The 21,951-nt window shown below is 36.9% G+C and overlaps 1 protein-coding gene across 3 annotated transcripts in view; it reads left to right on the top strand.

Moving 5' to 3' along the window:
* The window catches only part of LOC103046734 (proto-oncogene vav), a 33,394-nt gene that overhangs the window by 2,022 nt on the left and 9,421 nt on the right, over window positions 1-21,951 (top strand). For 2 of the 3 annotated variants that reach the window (XM_049469409.1, XM_049469411.1), the window contains exons 2-20: window positions 3,511-3,627; window positions 9,089-9,205; window positions 9,816-9,874; window positions 10,242-10,307; window positions 11,599-11,707; window positions 12,488-12,583; window positions 12,673-12,741; window positions 13,781-13,884; window positions 14,102-14,201; window positions 14,305-14,400; window positions 16,452-16,607; window positions 18,209-18,294; window positions 18,381-18,516; window positions 18,886-18,995; window positions 20,153-20,254; window positions 20,512-20,606; window positions 20,764-20,786; window positions 21,372-21,411; window positions 21,571-21,707. In XM_049469409.1, the coding sequence (XP_049325366.1) occupies window positions 3,511-3,627; window positions 9,089-9,205; window positions 9,816-9,874; window positions 10,242-10,307; window positions 11,599-11,707; window positions 12,488-12,583; window positions 12,673-12,741; window positions 13,781-13,884; window positions 14,102-14,201; window positions 14,305-14,400; window positions 16,452-16,607; window positions 18,209-18,294; window positions 18,381-18,516; window positions 18,886-18,995; window positions 20,153-20,254; window positions 20,512-20,606; window positions 20,764-20,786; window positions 21,372-21,411; window positions 21,571-21,707 (1,818 nt within the window). The remainder of the gene's footprint in view (window positions 1-3,510; window positions 3,628-9,088; window positions 9,206-9,815; window positions 9,875-10,241; window positions 10,308-11,598; window positions 11,708-12,487; window positions 12,584-12,672; window positions 12,742-13,780; window positions 13,885-14,101; window positions 14,202-14,304; window positions 14,401-16,451; window positions 16,608-18,208; window positions 18,295-18,380; window positions 18,517-18,885; window positions 18,996-20,152; window positions 20,255-20,511; window positions 20,607-20,763; window positions 20,787-21,371; window positions 21,412-21,570; window positions 21,708-21,951) is intronic. The other variant, XM_049469410.1, reaches the window with a different exon arrangement.

The following is a 21,951-nucleotide window of genomic DNA, read 5'->3' on the forward strand; positions in this document are numbered from 1 at the left end:
TTTGAACTTCTTTCATACTTTTATTGCCAATTAGTGTGAAGTATGTATCAGTATGTATTAGTAACATGGGAAAAATGCTAATTTCATATGGAAAAATGTGAGAAACATTAAATTTTTTAAATTAAGGCAAAGAAAGCAAAACACACTGCTAATTTAACATCTAACCAAGCACCACGCTAACAGATAAATGGTCATACTCTTATATAATATGAAACTTGAAATACAAGAAACATGATAAACCACTAGCAATGGAAAATACGGAAAACAAAGTTCTCAGAGAAATTTGAATAAACTCTTATAAGAATATTAACTATGTTCAAAATAGAATTTTTTTTCATACCCAATGTCTATTTTTTAATTAAGGTTAAAGCGGTAGCACTTTTTTAACTTCACAGACCGCTAATAAGTGGGTAATAATATGGTAATATAATGGTAACAAGTTCTATTTATCCATAAATAACATTTCCATTTCCTACTTGTTACTGATTAAATCAGTAATTGTGAGTGTAATAACTCTGTAACAATTGGGTAATAATATACTTATATTAAGGGTAACAAGTTGTATTTACATATTAGTCAGTAACAAGTAGGAAATTGATATTTAATAATATTACCTATTATATTACATATTACATATGTATTACATATATGCAGTATATATATATATATATATATTATACATAATGTCTCACATAATATTACCATATTATTTCCCACTTATTATACATAATATTACTTATTATATTACCTAGTACATATTACATATATATTACATACATTTAGTACATATTACATGTAGTACCTATTACATATATATTATATATTATACGTAATATCTTACATAATATTACCATATTATTACCCACTTATTAGCGAGCTGTAAAGTGAAGTGCATTAGTGGTAATGGTGTATGAAGGACGTATATGTAATTGACGTTAGATAATTAAGCACAGCGCTAATCTAATCTAATCTAACATTTTAGCACCTATCTGATTGGTACATGGTGAGCTTCACCCTGAACACTCTCTCAGTTTTTACTGGTGAGATAATCTCACACTGAGAGGATTCTGGGAAAACGCTTCATATTTCCTCACAGTTAACGACTATAGTAACTATTAATGTGACTTTGGAGGTTGATGTACACAGATTTTATTACAAATCCACATTTAGGAGCTTTTCTATTGGTCCGTTTATCATACAATTCTGATACAAAATGAAAATACAGTATCAATGTAATTTTAACATTTTTTAGTTTTTGACATATTCTGAATCCAGCAGCTGTTCCTAATGTTGTTTCAGAATTTTATGATGAATGGACGAATAGAAATGCTCCAAATTTACTTATAATAAAATAATTTTACATTGACTTCCATTAAAAGCTGTTAAGGTTTTTTTACTTCTCCTGTAAAGTTAGTATTCTGGTGACCCTACATTTTTTATCATCTTTTTGTTGGGTTTTACATTATTTGGTAAAATACAAAATTACAAAAAATACACAAAAACATACAGATAACAGTATAAGCATGTACAGACGATAAAATAAAGTGTGTGCCTGTTAATGTAATAAGCATAATTAACATTATTGTAGGCCAAAAATTAAGACCTGACATTACATTATGACATAATTAATTTATTGTAAAGTAAAATTAGAATGTGTGAACAAATCTTGCACACAAAACTTTTAATATTGCTAATATTGCTCTTTTTCTTTTAGATTTTGGGCAATTTTACATTTATTAACCAATTAATTTAACTGGTTTCACCTTATATCAGTAACTTAGAAAGTAGGTTTTGATTTGAACAGAAAAATATAAGCATGTTTAGTAGTTTTATTCTTTTATTTTTCTTCCAGTACAGTAAATGCACAGGTTATGGTAATTGCTTTGTATTATTTGCTGTATGTTTACACTGTTAAATTAAACTGGCCGCATTTTTTGCAGCACACTTTTTGCATGGGACTGTCACATTTGCATATTAAAATGTGCAGAAGTGTGACTCTGTAGAGAGTGTGACTCTCTGTAGATTTTAACACTCAGAACTCAGAACTCACATCAGCTTTATTGTACATTGCGTTTGACATGGGTTCATTAATTACATGTGCTGGAAAAATAGTGACGTTATCAAAAATGTTCTGTAATGCAGATTAATACTAAACTCATTCAATCTACAAAATAAAAGTCTATGGAATTATTTATTAAAGAAAAAAGTGTTAAACAAACCAGAACATGTTTTTTTTTAGCTTATTACTTTAGTTTTGAACATCACTGCTGGATTTTCCCAGTCAGTTTTATGAGGTACACAGGAAATGTGGCAGTGTTAAATCAACACTGTTAGTGTTAAACTTTACACTTTCAGTGTTAATTTAACACTGCCACATTTCCTGTGTAGAGTCACCTGGAATTCAGGCTTTCAGTTAACAGCTGTGCTGAACTCATCAAGAGTTAATTACTTGAATTTCTTGTCTCTTAATAAAGTGTTTGAGAGCATCAGTTAAAGTAAAGTAGTGAAGAGGTAGAGTTACAGGTATACAGTGAATAGTGAATATTTGAGTAATGTTCTAATCCAGGTTATGAGAAGCAACAACTACTCAACTAAATAAAGAAAAATACTTTAAAAAAGACCATCAAAAATGTTATGCTGATGGAACTGGCACTAATCAGAGTTACCAGCCACTAATCAAAGTTTTTTAACACTGTTTTTAAGTTACTACATGATTCCTTATGTGTTCCTTCATAATCTGATAGATCACTTCACTATTCATTTACTATGTAGGAAATAAAATAAAAAAAAGTAAAATAAAATGGTGTGTCCTGATTCGGTAATCAATGGTCTCACAGTCTGGGTCAGTAAACAGTCTGGGGTCTATATGATATATGCTTCACCCCTTGCTGGCACAGATGTGCAAGTTTACTTAAGAGCATTAAAAGTATGTTCAAATTAGGTACAGAATATTAAAGGTACATTTTCAATGTAACATACTTTCTGAAAATACATATTAAACATACTTTCTTTGTATTTCCATAAAATGTATTTAAAGCAATATTCTGGAATGGAATTAATTAATCTAATTTATGTACTTCATTTGAATCTTTAAGAAATGTTGAATTTTATAGTTAAAAGAATAATTTCTTGATTAGATTAATTCCCGATGAAAAGAGATTTATTGATTTTTTCAACTGTTTACAAAAGAATCAGAATCGATCTAAATGGAGAATGAGAAATTTTAAAATGTCATAGTTTATTGAATTGTTATAGGACATAAGTTGTTCCAAAATAGTATTTTTAATATGTATTTAAGTATGTATTAATTTTAATGTTAAAAGTATGTACTTTTCCATATTAAGTTTAGTTTTAAAATATGTATTTTATTTTACAAGGGTAGTTTGTGTGGAATACAGAATAATTGGCAGTTGAATAGGACTCTCTGAGACATATAGATGACTAGTGTGTGTGTTTTATTGTAAATTAAGTGTGTATATTGTGTGTGTGTGTGTGTGTGTGTGTGTGTAGGTGTGTGATCTGGCTCATGCTCTGAGAGATGGAGTGTTATTGTGTCATCTTCTCAATAATCTCCTCCCCCACTCCGTCAACCTCCGCGAGATCAACCTGCGGCCGCAGATGTCTCAGGTATGTGTGTGTGTGTGTGTGTGTGTGTGTGTGTGTGTGCGTGTGCGTGTATTCATATAGATTCTGATTCTGATTCTGACAGATCACAGAATGATTTGATTCAGCTGATTCATGGTGAAATGACAGGTTGCATAAAACACTGAATCACTTCCTAAAGAATCAGTATTTGATTTGATCTGAACTGATTTGTGGTGAAGTCTGAACTGTAATGATTCAGATTAAATTTTGGGATATTTTTGAGAGTCACTGGGTAAATAGTAAGCGCTGAAATGAATGCATGATTCATTGATTCATTCTCTAATGACTCTAATGAAATAATGAAACGATTCCGAACCATGGTTACGTTTGAATCTTAATGATTCACTGCACTGATTCTTACAGAATCACATCTAATTGAATTAATTAGTCTAATGTATGTAATTAATCTAAAATGTTATAGTTAAAATAATTATTTATTGAGTAGATTGAATCCTGTTGAAGTCAGAGATTATTGATTTATTGAACTGTTTACAAAAGAATCAGAATTGAACTGAATGAGTAATAAAAATTTTAAACTTCATAGTTTAAACTTCATAATTGTTATAGGGCATGTATTTAAATCTGATTCTATCATGGTGTTATATAAGATTTAGTTGAACTTTGTGTAGGACTGATATACTGAAACGCAAATAGATACAAGTGAAAATAGTGAACTCAGGGTTGGTGAAACTCTGTTGAAGTTACTTGAAATTTGGAAATTCTACTATTCAAGTTCGGATGGATCCCAACATTTGCCCTGCAGTTAGCATGCTAATTTCAGTGCTAAGCTAAGCTACACTCTTAGCTCCAGTATAACGTGAGGAGGCAAACTTTGAAAACCAAACATGTTGATTCTGTTGACTCTGTTGTTTGACTGTATTTAGGGAAATTAACTCTAAACTCTGATGTGTTTTACGTAATTTGGAGATAATTGCAGTATTCTGCTGTTGAATACAAGTGAAAATACATATCTGAGGGGGTTTCATAACTTTTTGCACCAGGTTGAGTTTGTTCATTTGAGCTCTTTTCACTTTGTTTAACCCTCTACACATTAGTGTTTTGAGTGTACAGGGTGAATTAACACCATGAGTGAAACTAAGCCCAGCTCTGTAACCTCTCGTTCACTAACAGTTTCTGTTTCATTACTTCTCGTTTTCTTTTCGCTCTTGGTTTCTTTATTTCTCGTATTTTCTTTCTCCATTTTGTTTCGGTCTGGGGTTTCTTCTAAACACTTGTAGGGCAAAAGTGACAACCAACACTACTCTCCCCAGTAAGATTGTTATGTACTTTATGCAGAAGTGAAAAAGCATTGTTACTTACATTTTCAGAATAAATCCTGAGAGAGGCACAATAAGAAGCCATAACTGTAACTAAGTATGAAGTAAAACCAAAGGTTGTGGTTTGGAAAGCTCTTCACGGTGGACAGAAAGCTTAGGGGTTCAACTGGTACTGGCAGGGTTAGTAGGGTTAGGGTTTGGAGGGTTTGGAGAGTACTGGTAGAGGTCAGTAGGGTTGGAGTTTGGAAGGTTTGGAAAGTACTGGTAGAGGTCAGTTGTTTGGGGTTTGGAGAGTACTGGTAGAGGTCAGTAGGGCTGAAGTTTTGAGAGTACTGGTAGAGGTCAGTAGGGTTGGATTTTGGTGAGTACTGGTAAAGGTCAGTAGGGTTGGGGTATGGAGTGTACTGGATGGAATTAGTAGGGTTGGGGTTTGAAGGGTTTGGAGAGTACTGGTAGGGTCAGTTGTTTGGAGTTTGGAGAGTACTGGTAGGATGCGTAGGTTTGGGGTTCAAAGAGTACTGGTAGAGGACAGTAGGTTTGGGGTTTAGAGAGTACTGGATGGAATCAGTAGGGTTGGGGTTTGAAGGGTTTGGAGAGTACTGGTAGAGGACAGTAGGGTTGGGGTTTGGAGAGTACTGGATGGAATCAGTAGGGTTGAGGTTTGAAGGGTTTGGAGAGTCCTGGATGGGGTCAGTAGGGTTGGGGTTTGGAGGGTTTGGAGAGTACTGGATAGGGACAGTAGGGTTTGGAGAGTACTGGATGGGGACTGTAGAATTGGGGTTTAAAGGGTTTTGAGCATACTGGTAAAGGACAGTAGGGTTGGGGTTTGAAGAGTTTGGAGAGTACTGGTAGAGGACAGTAGGGTTGGGGTTTGGAGAGTACTGGATGGAATCAGTAGGGTTGGGGTTTGAAGAGTTCGGAGAGTACTGGTAGGGTCAGTTGTTTGGAGTTTGGAGAGTACTGGTAGGATGCGTAGGTTTGGGGTTCAGAGAGTACTGGATGGGGTCAGTAGGGTTGGGGTTTGGAGGGTTTGGAGAGTACTGGATGGGGACAGTAGGTTGAGGTTTGGAGTGTACTGGATGGGGACAGTAGGGTTGAGGTTTGGAGGGTTTGGAGAGTACTGGATGGGGTCAGTATGGTTTGGAGAGTACTGGATGGGGTCAGTATGGTTTGGAGAGTACTGGATGGGGACAGTAGGGTTGAGGTTTGGAGAGTACTGGATGGGGACAGTAGGGTTGAGGTTTGGAGTGTACTGGATGGGGACAGTAGGGTTGAGGTTTGGAGTGTACTGGATGGGGACAGTAGGGTTGAGGTTTGGAGGGTTTGGAGAGTACTGGATGGGGTCAGTATGGTTTGGAGAGTACTGGTAGGATCAGTTGTTTGGAGTTTGGAGAGTACTGGTAGGATGCGTAGGTTTGGGGTTCAGAAAGTACTGGATGGGGACAGTAGGGTTGAGGTTTAGAGTGTTTGGAGAGTACTGGATGGGGTCAGTACGGTTTGGAGAGTACTGGTAGGATCAGTTGTTTGGAGTTTGGAGAGTACTGGATGGGTCAATAGGGTTGGGATTTGAAGCTCTGCTACTGGTGTTGGTAGACCATTATTTTTATAATATTGAAACATCTTGCTGGTTATTACGAGAACAGCTTTGCTTGCAGAAATGTGTGTGTGTTTGTGTGTATATGTGTGTGTGCATGTGTGTAAGGCTGGGAAACCCTGTGAGGTATGTGGTTGTTGAGACATTGGTTGGTTTCCTTAGTTGACTCATCTGGTGTCCGATTCGTCACATCAGACGTAAAGGTCAATTACCCTTTAGCTCCTAACATTAACGAACATTTTCGCAACGTAAGCTGTTACGCGAAACTACACTTCACTACTGCTGCACAAGCAGTTTCTACAGCTGTCACAACCAACAGCCAATCAAAACACTGAGAACGCACCATGTGATCATGTCAATTGAAGAAATATTGATGAAATAGAACACTGAATAATGTCTGTCTGGAATAATGCTACTTCTTTTCTTTAGTAGGCCAATTAAGAATTAAATTAAGAATTTGATTTAGATGCTGAAATGGTAGATATAAAATAATTCATAGTAAATAGTGTATTATTAATAAATTTATTGTAAATATAAAACATAGTATAATGCATTTTATTTAAAGGTTAATTATTTTGTTGTAAATACTGAATAATTATAAGTGGATTCAGAAAAATTCATGATGAACATTAAATAATGAGAGGATAATGAGAAGTAAATAACAGGTACAAAATAATTCATAGTGGAAATTGAATAATTTATGTTGGATACTAAGTAAAGCATGCAGTAAATGCTAGTGTCATTGTTAGTGAATAATTCACAATGGATACTCAGTAGATGATACTGGATGGACAATAATTTATAGTGAATACTGAACACTTCTAATATTGGATATAGAAAATTTCATGGTGGATACTTAAAACATAAGCGATGCAACAACAAATATGTAATAAAGAATTCCTAGTGCATACTGAATGATTTTTGGTAAATAACAATTATTTAATAGTAGACACTGATTCATTCATAGCAGATATTGAATAATAGTTCATAGTAAAAATTGACACTATTGTGTCACTGCACACTGCACTATTGATTGCAGACACTAAATCATCTGTCCTTGGTAATGAATAATTCATAGTGAATGCTCAGTAAATAACAGTGGATATTGAACACTTCATGGTCGATATTGAGTAATTCAAGATGAATACATAATAATGCAAAGTATATGCTGGAAAATTGTGGGGTTTAAAGAGTAATTCATAGTGGATACTAAATGATTAATAGTGGACACTGATTGATTCATAGCAGATATTGAAGCATTCATAAAGAATACGGAATAATTAAATAATGCATTTTCAACAACTAATTGCTGATACTAAATCATCTATAATATTTTCTATGAATAACTCATAATGGATACTCAATAGATGATAGTGGATAGGAAATAATTTAACATGGATATCGGACACTTCATAGAGAATGTTGAATAATTCAGAGTGGATACTGAAAATGCATAGTAGAAAAGTAAAATAAATCATAGTAAGTAATAAACAATTCATAGTGGATACTCACAGGATGACTGTGGATAGGATGCCGAAAAAATAAAATATTAGGTGTAATAAATAATTCATAGTGGATACTCAACAGATCATAGTGGATAGGAACTAATTTAAAGTGGATACTGGATATTTCACTTTGGATACTCCATATTTCATGGTGGATATGTAATAATGCCAAGTGGGTACTGGAGTAAATCATAGTATGTAATAAATAATTCATAGTGGGTACAGTATAATTACTCTAATATGTAATCTGGTGGTTAATGGATTTGGTCAGTTCAGGCCACATTACTTGCAGTTTCTGCTGAACAACTGGAGTTTCCACGGTTACAGAGACTAGAGGGTTTCCCTACACACACACACACACACACACACACATACACACACACACACAGACACACACACACACACACACACACACACTTAAAATGATAAATACATTTGATACAAACTAAAATTTGTTTGTTGATTGAGTATTTGTGTATTTTATGGGCATTGTGTGTGTATGTGTGTGTGTTTAAGTGTGTGTGTTTGTGTTTCACTTGCTGCAGCAGCTCACGATCGTTCACCACAGAGTCGCTCTGCACTTCCCTTTTCTCAAATTAACTTCCTCACACACACTCACACACACACACACACATATATATATAAACTTATGCAGGCACACACACACACACACACACACACACTCAAACGCACACATGCATATACTTATACCCACACAGGAAGAACGGAACACTGCTCAGTGGTGTGCGAGATCTGGTGTGACAGTACTGAGTTACTGAGGTACTGGGTACTGTACTAGAACACGAAAAGGAACTGTACGGGGAACTTGGTAACCTTCATACAGACAGTCAATAACAGCTGTAAACCTGCAATGAACAAAAACCATTAATATTCTTGATGTAAAATCCTCTATAGTGCAGTGTTCCAACATCAAATGCAAAGCCTTTCCTTACAATAGTGCCTAATAAACTTTACATTAAAACCTTTCTTTTTAAATGTCACTTTTTTGGACAAAATTTAAACTACTGATGGAATTAATAAAATGTATTTTTTGTATATGCATACAGTTCCTCTGCCTGAAAAACATCCGGACATTTCTGACGGCATGTCACGAGAAGTTCGGGATGAAGAAGAGCGAACTGTTCGAGGCCTTCGACCTGTTCGATGTCCGAGACTTCGGCAAGGTCTGAGTCTCATTTTACTAAAATTGACTAACACTGTATTTGAAGGCTGCCTACATAGAAGAGTTATAGCCTGTGCATTAACACTGAATAGCCTATTAATAAAGCAATATTTGTCTTTATGTGATTATGAGCAGTATACCATTGATGTTAGTATTCAGATGGTGACATAAGACATTATAATAGTAATAAAGCAGTAACTTTAGTTAGTTTAGTAATGTATTGCAAAAGAAAAAAATATGATATATCGCAATATTGATATTTGGCATCTTTTGTCCACCTGACTCTTAAAGAGAATGATGTGCAAGAGATGCTCTGATTGGTTTATTTCACGTTATGGCCAAAATTACCCACACCCATGATTAATTAAGAGAATTAGTACATGCCTTTTGTCTGTTTCAAGCTGAACGTGGTGTACTTTTCCCGTTGTTACAATAGCAAAGACACACCTTTGGTTCTAGGCAAATATTGAAATAAGCCATTGTTTTTCAGTGTGTTATGTAGTGCTAATTGTAGACAGCCTTCAAATAAAGTTATTATTAAATTATTATTACCAACTTCTATAAAATTTCCATCAATAATTAATGCTTCCTTTATGACCACCATCCGGTAGGTAATTGGAACGCTGTCCGTTCTGTCCCAAACACATGTAGCAGTACAACGGGGATACAGGTGAGAACTTTTATACCATGAATGTTTAAAATCAAAATTTGTATTGTGTTTAATGATTAATATAAAAATAATACACCCTAGTCAAATGTCATTGGAGAGAAGTATGTAAATATGTAAATTCATCAAGAAGTATTACTTCAGGTGTTGGCTAAGGGATGCCCACATACACTGTATGTAAGTTTTGAGGTGTTCACTTGTGAGTAAGAGTGAGTACTTGTGTATCAGGAATACGCCATAGAAGGCTAATATTACCACCCACCCGCAGTGGACAGTTGTAGTAATGGTTACTGGCAGCTTCTCTTTAGAATTGTCCATGCCAACAGAGAACAATTAATGTTTTGCTAATGTTTGTGTTTTCCTGACTTAGGCCATTTCCTGATGAAGTGTGTGTTGGAGACGACGACATCTATAACGGCCTCTCAGACCAAATAGAGTGAGTCTATCTCTGTGAATGTACTGATGATATATTAGAAAACTATTTAAAACAATTAAAAGGAGGTTCTAGTTTAGACTCTGTTGGGTGTGTGGGTGAGCATTATTCTGCTGAAAAATGCTATCAGTCAGTGTCTGCAGGATGTTCACAGTTTACAGTATGAACTCTTCAGTCCACACCAGCAGTTTACAGTGTGAACTCTTCAGTCCACACCAGCAGTTTACAGTATGAACTCTTCAGTCCACACCAGCAGTTTACAGTGTGAACTCTTCAGTCCACACCAGCAGTTTACAGTATGAACTCTTCAGTCCACACCAGCAGTTTACAGTGTGAACTCTTCAGTCCACACCAGCAGTTTACAGTGAGAACTCTTCAGTCCACACTAGCAGTTTACAGTGTGAACTCTTCAGTCCACACCAGCAGTTTACAGTATGAACTCTTCAGTCCACACCAGCAGTTTACAGTATGAACTCTTCAGTCCACACCAGCAGTTTACAGTGTGAACTCTTCAGTCCACACCAGCAGTTTACAGTGAGAACTCTTCAGTCCACACCAGCAGTTTACAGTGAGAACTCTTCAGTCCACACCAGCAGTTTACAGTGTGAACTCTACAGACCACACCAGCAGTTTATATTGTGAACTCTTCAGTCCACACCAGCAGTTTGCAGTGTGAACTCTTCAGTCCACACCAGCAGTTTACAGTGTGAACTCTTCAGTCCACACCTGCAGTTTACAGTGTGAACTCTTCAGTCCACACCTGCAGTTTACAGTGTGAACTCCTCAGTCCACACCAGCAGTTTACAGTGTGAACTCCACAGTCCACACCAGCAGTTTACAGTGCAAACTCTTCAGTCCACACCAGCAGTTTACAGTGTGAACTCTTCAGTCCACACCAGCAGTTTACAGTGTGAACTCTTCAGTCCACGTCATAGTCAGGATTCACACACTCACACTCAACCCTCATTAGATCCTGTACAGAAACAAGATTCATCACTAAAGACAGTTTGGTTTCAGTCCATAACAGTCCAAGTTTTTTGTTCATAACACCACTGCAAACAAAGGTGATTGTGGCTAGCAGATGGACTGTCTATATGATGGGCAATTCATCATGCAACCATCCAAATACCTGCCTCCTTTCGAAATCATCCGATTGGACGAAATGTCTTTGAGGCATGTCTAGTAGTCAACGATCTCTCACCAGTAGCATACCCTAAAGTAGCATCTGAGAGCCCTTTTGTTGGACAGAGGTTTAATCTCGTATCATTTCTCTCTCTCGCTTTCTCTCTTTCAGTGACACGGTTGATGAAGATGATGATCTATATGACTGTGTGGAGGATGAAGAAAACGAGGGAGATGATATTTATGAAGATCTGATGAGAACGGAGGAACCTGTAGAGACAGTGAGATACACACACTCACACTTGTTTCTTTCATTAATGTTTATATATTAAATGTTTTGATACAGTATTGATTTAATTTGATGATGCCCAACCAAAATGGGCACATGTCACCCCACTACTCATTGAGCTCCACTGGCTACCAGTTGATGCTCGCATCAAATTCAAAACTCTTACAATCACCTACAAGGTGATGACAGAACAGGCTCCTTCCTACCTGTACTCACTCCTGAAGGCTTACGCTACCTCCCGGCCGCTGCGCTCCTCCAATGAACGTCGCCTCGCTTTACCAAACACACACACAAAGCAATCCAGACTGTTCTCATACAGAGTTCCCCAATGGTGGAACAAACTACCCTCCACTACCAGATCAGGAGAATCTCTCACTATCTTTAATAAACTCCTGAAGACAGAGCTCTTCAAAGAGCACTTACTCTCCTAACACCTCTAACTAACTACCTTCTACTACCAGATCAGGAGAATCTCTCGCTATCTTTAAGAGACTCCTGAAGACAGAGCTCTTCAAAGAACACTTACTCTCCTAAAACCTCTAACAAACTAACTACTTCTAACCCCATTTCCTTCTTCCCCTCCTTCACTCCTCTATCCCATTATTCCCCTTCGACCTCCTTTAAGCCCTATCTAAATGGTTTATCTTAATTCCTATTACTTTTGTACTTGACTTTTGTAAGTCGCTTTGGACAAAAGTGTCTGCCAAATGTAATGTAATGTAATGCAATGTAATGTAATGTAATTTTGTTCCTTTGTGTGTGTGTTTTTCAGCAGCAGAAGGTGGAGGTGGATAAGAGGAGCTGCTGTCTGCAGGAAATCCAACAGACTGAAGAGAAATACACACAAACACTGGAGTCTATACTGCAGGTACACACACACACACACACACACACGATCAAACATCAACCTAATTTAATTGATATGATTTTAAAATATGTAATAAAATTCTGTTTCAGCACTTTATGAAGCCTCTGCAGGCTTTCCTCAAACCCCCCGACATAGAGAGCATCTTCATCAACGTGGAGGTAATACTGCATTCATTCATTTATTGATTTATCAATCAATTATACATCACCTTTACATTTATTCATCTTTATTAATATAGAGGCAGCATCAGTTTACATTACACATTACACATTGCTTAATCATACAAAACTAATTAATTCATTCACCACTTACACAACATTCATTTACGCATTCATATACACTCATACAACATTAATTTATTCATCACCCATTTACCACTCACACAACATTCGTTCATTCATACATACACACTCATACAGCTTTCATTCATCACCCATTCTCCTTTCATACTACATGCATTTATTCAATCATAGCCCATTAATCATTTATTCATTCATTTATTCATTCATTGATTTATTCATCACCCATTCATCATTCATACATGTATTTATTCCCTCATTCATTACCCATTCACCACTCATACAACATTGATTTTTTCATATATTCACGACCCATTCACCAGTCGTTCATTCATCTTTCATTCAATTTCATACTGTTCTTTCATTTATTCATTCACCATTTACACAACATTTACTCATTCACTCATTCATTCATTCATTCATTCATTCATTCATTCATTCATTTATTCATACATAAACATTCATACAACATTCATTCATTTATTCATCACCCATTCATCATTCATACATTTATTTATTCCCTCATTCATCACCCATTTACCACTCATACAACACTGATTCTTTCATATATTCATGACCCATTTACCAGTCGTTCATTCATCATTCATTCACTTTCATACTGTTCTTTTATTTATTCATTCACCACTTATACAACATTCATTCATTCATTTATTCATTCATTCATTCATACACACACTCATGCAACATTAATTTATAACACATTCACCTTTCATACTACATGCATTCATTAATTCATTCATATTGATCAATACAGAGTTAATACTTTATGCAAACATTCATTCATCATTCATAATTCATCTTCATTCTTTCTCTATTCTGTTAAACAACATCAATCTTTATCTTTGTATCTAATCTTTATGTGTGTATGTGTGTGTAGGATCTAGCCGGTACTCACCGGTGTCTGCTGAAGGAGGTGCAGGGTTCTATATCAGGGTACGGAGCAGAGAACCTCTACCAGATCTTCATCGACTATAAGGAGAGGTGAGGACTGGCTGTAAAAAAGCTGACTAAAACTTCACTTCTAACTAATTTAACCTGTTCTTATTTGTATCAGTCAACAGCACACCTTAGTTTTTATTAGCCTACCTGTATCCTGACACTGAGCACTGGTTGCCTAGCAACAACAAGGGATAATTTAAGCTGCTGGAGATACTTTTTTCAGCGGAAGAATTTTAATAAAATACACATTTTTCTGCAGGTTGCTGTTATACGGTCGGTACTGCAGTCAGGTGGAATCTGCCACGAAACACCTGGACAAGATCGCCAGCACACGAGAGGATGTCCGGATGAAACTAGAGGTACACACACACACACACTACAAACAATCCTACAATGAAAATATACACCTGTGTCACCTGTGCTTTTGACAATTGTAGTAATTAACCCCGCCCCTTTTCACAGGAGTGCTCTATGAGAGCCAACAGTGGTCGATTTTCTCTCCGAGATCTTCTGATGGTGCCCATGCAGAGGGTCCTCAAATATCATTTACTACTGCAGGTAACACACGCTCATGTTTTACTCAGGTAAAACATATATTCTTACAGTGTACTGACATAACCTATAAAACATTGAAAGGAGGTTCTAGTTAATATCTGTTGGATCCTCTATACTGGACACAAGATGAGATTGAGATGGTTGGCTATGGAGGTGTACAGATTCCGCACATTTAACTACAGAATGCAGGTGTGATGGGCAGTGCTGCACCACTGGCCACCAGCAGGGGAGCTGGGCAACAGAGGGGAAAAAGAAGTGGCATTGGGTCCCGAAACTCCAAGTCCCAGAATCCCCAGCGGTGATCAGTGGCAACCAGCGACACCTGTGCAGCACTCTATATAAAGCCCAGTCAAACCACTCATTCTCGTCGCACCTTTAAAGAGGGGTGACCGGTAACAGAGGGTGTAAGAAAATAAAATAAAAGAAAGAAAGAAAGACAGAAGAAATTAAAGAAAATAAAAGAAAGAAAGAAGAAAAGAAAAGAAAAGAAAGTCACACAAAAAAGATATAAAACATCTCAAAAGAAAGTAAAAGTAGAGGTCTGAGCTGTGCTCAGTCCGTTTTGAGTTTGATTGTGTTTTGGTTTGAGTTATTTGAAGCTAAAAAGCTGTGTTTCAGTTGTACATGCCATTTTGTGGCATTTCCTTTGTTCTGTTTCCCGCCTTTTTTTGTGCACCTCTTCAGAGTTTTGTTTTCCACCTATTTTCCAGTTTCCTCTGTGGAAAACCAAACCAAGTTCCACAAGCACACCCTTTTGACACAAACAATATTAAAACATATTTATAAATATCAGAAACAATTGAGTAATCAAATAATTATAAATATACCTAAGCAAACATATATGACTGAAGATATAAATTATTAAATACATCCCAAAACAAACAACCATTTTGCTCTGCACTTGGATCCAACACCACCCTATCCCGTAACAGCAGGATGTTCTACACATATCACTGAGCTGTTAGTGTTTCTCACTACTAGGGGTGACCGACTTTCATATGAGATGCTCCATAGATTATCAAACATACCAGCAGTTTACAGTGTGAACTCTTCAGTCCACATCAAAGCCAGGGTCCAAACGCTCACGATGATTCCTCCATACTCTTAGCTTGACCTCCATTATAACTCAAACAGAACTTGGATTCATCACTAAATGATGCCTAGATGATGGGCATTGGCCTTATTATGTCAAAATTTGAGTCCTTAAGTGTATAATAGAGGCAAGTCTAGCAGTCAACATTTTCTCACCAGAAGGTACACTACCCAAAAGTACCTGTTAAGAGCCTTTCCATAGGACAGTAGTGGAAGCAGTTTTACGACATCTTGTGGCAAGACCCAATGTCTAATCAGACCACTCCTAAACCTGTAGGCATTTACATACCTTCCTGAGAAAGAACTGTGTGCCAAATCTTGCAGCAATAAATGTATTTAAATATATACAGTACAGGCCAAAAGTTTTTCTTTTTGAATGCGTTTTCTTTATTTTCACGACTATTTACATTGTAGATCCTTACTGAAGGCATCAAATGTTCTATGAATGAACACATGTGGAGTTTTATGTACTTAACAAAAAAAGGTAAAACAACAAAAAAAATGTTTTATATTCTAGTTTCTTCAAAATAGCCACCCTTTGCTCTGATTACTGCTTTGCACACTCTTGGCATCATTCTCTTAATGAGCTTCAAGAGGTGGCCACCTGAAATGAAAAGTTTTCCAACAGTCTTGAAGGAAGGAGTTCCCAGAGGTGTTTATTAGCACTTGTTGGCTCTTTGCCTTCTTCACTCTGTGCTCCAGCTCACCCCAAACCATCTGGATTGGGTTCAGGTCCGGTGACTGTGGAGGACAGCTCATTTTTTATTAAGTACATAAAACTCCACATGTGTTCATTCATAGTTTAGATGCTTCAGTGAGAATCTACAATGTAAATATCAGTCATGAAAATAAAGAAAACGCGCTGAATGAGAAGGTGTGTCCAAATGTTTGACCTATACTGTATAGATAGAAATACAAAGCTGTAATGTGTACTAATACTAAATATAAATGTGTTTTGCCAGGAACTGGTGAAACACACAGTTAGTGCAACAGACAAGGAGAACCTCCGGACAGCACTGGATGCTATGCGGGATCTAGCGCAGTGTGTGAATGAGGTGAAAAGAGATAATGAAATCATTCGTCAGATCACAGCGTTCCAGCTCTGCATCGAGAACATGGTAAGAGCTGCCTTAAATTTTAATTGCATTATTGCATTATATAAGATTTTAAAGACTATTTAATTCATTTTATTAACTTTATCACAACACTGATGTGATTTTTTATGGCTAATCATGTACATCAGTGTGACATACATACATCTAAACATCTACTGTATCTTCAGACTGACAGTCAAAATCTGGATCAAGATTCTGGTTCCCAGTTGATATTTGATAGCCTGCATAGCCAGAAACCACAATTGGATGTAGATTTAAACATATGTGTCTCAGTAAGCAACCACTTAGCAACACCATAGCAACTACCTAGCAACAGCCATGCAATAAACTAGCAACTGCTAAGCAACACCTTAGGAAACCACCTGGGATACCATAGCTTCAGAGTATAATATAGGAATGGGCCCAAGCCGATTGTGCCAACAGCCCGATTACTGAGTATAATATGGGAATCAGACTGACCTGCTTGTCCCAACACCCTGGTTGCTAAGTATAATATGGGAATCAAGTATAATATGCACTTGATGCAGCGGAAATAACAAATTACCGATACAAGTTTAATTTACCTGCTTGTAAACTCAGCACCATTAAAGTTTAAGTCGCTGTGATGGGTTTGTGCTATTATATTAAACTGATTTCTGTCGTGTTAATGTGGAAATGGGTTGGTTTGCTAAGCTGCTAAGCTGTATTCTTTGTATAAGTACAATCAGGGCTTGGTCTAAGATGAATTGTGAGGAATGTACTTCAGAATATATGCATACAACATGTTAATCCATATGAAACATATCATACAGTATGTGATTTCAGTCGGTTATAAACAGTTCCATGGATCATGCCCTCCAAACCTTGCAGAGAGTGAATGTTTGCAGAGCATGGCATTGTGCAGAGGAGCAGCTAACCACAGCAGAGTTGTTTCGTTTTGACTGAACACAGCCCCCACCACTTGATATCACTCTCAGCGCTTCAGTGCTATCACTTATTAAAGTGATACTTCAACAAAACTTTAACCACGGTTTTTCCCTTACTGCAGGTGTTCTTTACAAACCACATCATGTTTGCTTCTTTAGTTTTACCCCTGGAGCTTTGAGGCTAATGAATCTGGAAGCTTGTACCCCACTGTATAGCTCTGGAGCTATGAAGCTAATGAAGCTAAGAAGCACTGGAAGCTTATACCCCTCTAAGTAGCTTTGGAGCTATGAGGCTACTCAGGTTAACTTCAATAACACTTGTTAGCTTCATTAGCTCTGTAGCTTTAGCGCTTACTGGTCATGTTTAGGCTTGTTTTACTTATGCAAGCCTAAATATTACCAATTAGCACTAAAGTTACAGAGCTAATAAAGCTAATAAATATTAAAAGCTAATACTCTCCAAGAGTATAATATGGGAATCAGCTTCAGCCATTTGCACCAACTTCCCAGTTGCCAAGTATAATATGGGAATCAGCCCGAGCAAATTGTTCCAACTCCCCAGTTGCCAGGTATAATATGTGATTGATGATATGTGATAACTCAAATTTGGACTGATTCTAATCACATCCAATGCCTTAATATATCAAATTAACTTGAGGCATTTATGCTATTTTGGATATTTTCTTTTTCTTCTGTCAGACTCAGTCTCTTGCACTGTTTGGGCGCCCGAAAATCGATGGAGAGCTGAAAATCTGCAGCCCTGAGAAGAAGTCCAAGCAAGACAGGTGTGTGAGTTATATATAAGGAATGTGTGTTTATCATTTATTTTGATTACTATATGTGAATATGTGTGTGTATCTGTGTGTTATAGGTATGCGTTCCTGTTTGATAAAGCTCTGTTTGTATGTAAGAAGAGGAGTAGCGAGAGTATGGAGCTGAAGGAGCTGATCGACCTGCAGCAGTTCCAGCTTCGAGACGAACCTTCTGGAGAACGAGACAACAAGAAGGTTCGAGCTCATCATTCCAGAGAAATACCTAAGAAACACCTTAGCAACCACTTAGCAACACCCTTACCATCTGGCAAGACCTTAGCAACCAAAAGCTTTATCATAGCAACACCATAGCTACCACCTAGAAATCACCAAACCACACTTGTACAACCGACACTATACTATAGCAACAACATACTGACCACCAAGCAGTACTTCTGCAACCATCACCTATACCACAGCAACACCTTACCAACCACGAAGCGACACCTTAGCAGCCATAACTCTTTGCAATTACCAAACAATACTTTAGCATCCAGAACGTCTTTCATGTTTTCTTTGGATACTCAAAAACTGAAACTTTACTCTATGTTTATATATTTACAGTGGACCCACACCTTCCTGCTGATGGATGCGTATGGTCAGGGTGGTTATGACCTGTACTTCAAGACGCGGGAACTGAAGAAGAAATGGCTGGAGCAGTTTGAGATGGCCCTGTAAGTAAACGTTTTATCAATATTATTCTAACATTCCAAAAATGTGGCTTCATGCTATACTTGTTTAAAATTAAAGGTGCTACAAAGGGTTCTTTAAACAATGCCATAGAACATATCTGTACCCTGGACTCCAGTTTCTGTTTTTATTCTATATTATTGATTATGTAGTGTGATGCTACATTGCCAGTTACATCAGTTAATCCCTTCAATTCCCGTGATTACAAAATCCAGAACTGGAAACTGGATTCAAGGTCTAGATTTGGTGAACAATCATAGGTTGTACCAAGCAAGCTAGTTTTATTCTGTTAGTATAAAACTAACTGATAAATTAGTTTATTAATACTATTAGTCACATACTGCCTAATAGTATGTGAAAAGTCTGCAAAAAAAGATCACTAAGTTGGCAGGTCATTTTGATGAATTGGTGAATGAAATGCATGAAATACAATTTCGGGCAGGGTACAACCTTTTAAACAATTTGACAATATTAATTCATATTCATGGCAGAAACCCAGAATGTTTCTGGACGTATTTGGATGAGCTGTTTGTGTGTACGCAAATGTCCATATCAGCTGTACCACACATTATCTGGACTATATCTTCTAAGCCTTCTGTACAGGTAATGTCAGAGTGAGGTAAAAAGAGCAGGTTATTTTCTGGAGAATTTACAGTGGCTCATGCCAAACCACAATATTACAAACATGGCTCTCAAACGCTGGTTCTTCCATGGTAGTGGTTCCCAACTCTGGTCCTGAAGAGCCATATTTCCTTCACATTTTGGTGGTTTCTTGCTCCAAAACACCACCTTAACCTCTGGAGGAGCTTGTAAAGGCTTCTGCATACTTCCTGTGAAGCAAAATATGTAAATGTTGCCTTTGCAAGCTTACAAACTGGTGCTGTCACAAAGGGTCTTTGTTCTGCTGGAGTTCACCCAAGTTCCATGTGCACAACATGGCAAACATAGTCATTGTGAAACTTTTGCGGCTGGTAATTTTCACCAAAGCCAATGGAACGATGTTGCTACTACAAGACCTATGCTGAGAGCTGATTTAAGATTCTCCAGGACCATTGCTAGCTATAAAGGACCATTTTTAGGATCCCCATTGTGAAGAGTTTATGTGTAAGCTGATCAGAGTTATGATGTTTTATGTGTGTAGGTCCAACCTGTGTCCAGACAACAGCACAGCTAACGGTCATGACTTCCAGATGCACTGCTTTGAAGACACCACTTCCTGTAAAGCCTGTCAGATGTTGCTCAGGTAAACAGTCTGAAAGTTTGACCATAATAAAATTGACACACATTCCCCACAATTACTACAGATGCCGTCTTCACAGGTCAAACACTGAAGGTACACCACAGGGTACAAGGTGCCAAACCAACAACCAATGTAGAAAAGCATGGAGACTGTGGTTCTATTCCTTTATGCTCTTTAGAAGAGTCCCGGTAGTAAAAATGCAGTTCATGTTTTCTATTACCAAATAATTTACATTTCCATCAATTTACATCTAATTACAGGGGGATCTTCTTCCAGGGCTACCGCTGCAGCCGATGCAAGATGGCCGCCCATAAGGAGTGTCTGGGTCGGGTTCCTGCATGCGGAAGAACCCAAGGTGACCCACCATAACCTTGGATTATTTTACTGTATAAACAGAACAATAACAGCCAGTCTGAGTTAATGTGTGAATGAAGTTTCTGTATTCAGCTTCAGCAGATTAATATATGTATTAAATATTTAAAAAATATTTTTTTCTTTTCCGTTTCTTATAGAAAATGCTGGGACATTAAAAAAGGTCAGTCTGGAATTAGTATCCTCTATGAAGATGAGCTGTTCAGTATCCATTATGAATTTTTCAGTACCTCTGCTCTGCATAGTATGGTACCCACCACAAATTGTTATTAAGTTACTCGGTGTCCCCTATGAACTTTTTACGATGCGCTATGAATAATTCAGAATTTACTATAAATTATTGAGCATCTTATATAAACTAAACTATTTATATATTTATAACCAACTATAGATGAATCAATATCCATTATGAATTATTCAGAATAGACTACTATGAATAATTCAATATCCACTATGAATCATTATGTGATTACTATGAATAATTCTGTATTCGCTGAAATATTCAGTATCCACTATAATTTCTACTATGAATGATTCAGTATTTACTTAACTTTACTTAACATACTTAACATATGTATCCACTGTGAATTTGTTATTTAATATGAATTAATTCATATTTAATTTTACTTATTTAGCATCCACTGTGAATTATTCAGGATAAACTATGAACATTTCATGAGTTGGTAATTACTAGTTTTGACTTATAATGTAACTAATGTTTCTTCTGTATTTTTCTATTTTTTTATAGAACAAGTCACGATCCGCCACTCACAGACAGACTAAACCAGGTATTATGTTATTTATTGTATTATATATATGGTATATAAGCCAATCAAAAGAGAGCTCATTTACATATACCATACATACCGTAATTATATTCAGTTTGTGCGTGAGTTTTACAGTTTCCAGCTCTTTCACTCCTCTAATCCACTGTCCTACTCTTTCAGGTCTTCCAAAAATGCAAGTGTGTCATGATTATTATGGGCTGCCCCCGCCACCGGTAGCATTCGGCCAACACCTGCAGCTCACTCAGGGTGATGTAATCGAGCTGACCCGTGCAGACGTGGACCTCCAGTGGTGGGAGGTGAGGACCATAGCACCACTCTGTTCAATTCATAATGGTTCCGGCTTTAGGACTAATAAGTGAATAGTTTCCCAAATACAGTGCCAACAGGCTTAAAATGCAAGTGATAGGGGCATAGTGTTGCCCGTGCAAAGAAATGGTTATTTTTACATCATTAGAAAACTTTCCACAGACAGTAGATATAGATCCCTCCCTAAGACAAAGTCTGCTGGCTGAAATGGTCTTTCTTCAACTGATCAAGTAG

This window comes from Astyanax mexicanus, chromosome 21 (assembly GCF_023375975.1).
Source record: "Astyanax mexicanus isolate ESR-SI-001 chromosome 21, AstMex3_surface, whole genome shotgun sequence".
Taxonomy (NCBI): Eukaryota; Metazoa; Chordata; class Actinopteri; order Characiformes; family Acestrorhamphidae; genus Astyanax; species Astyanax mexicanus.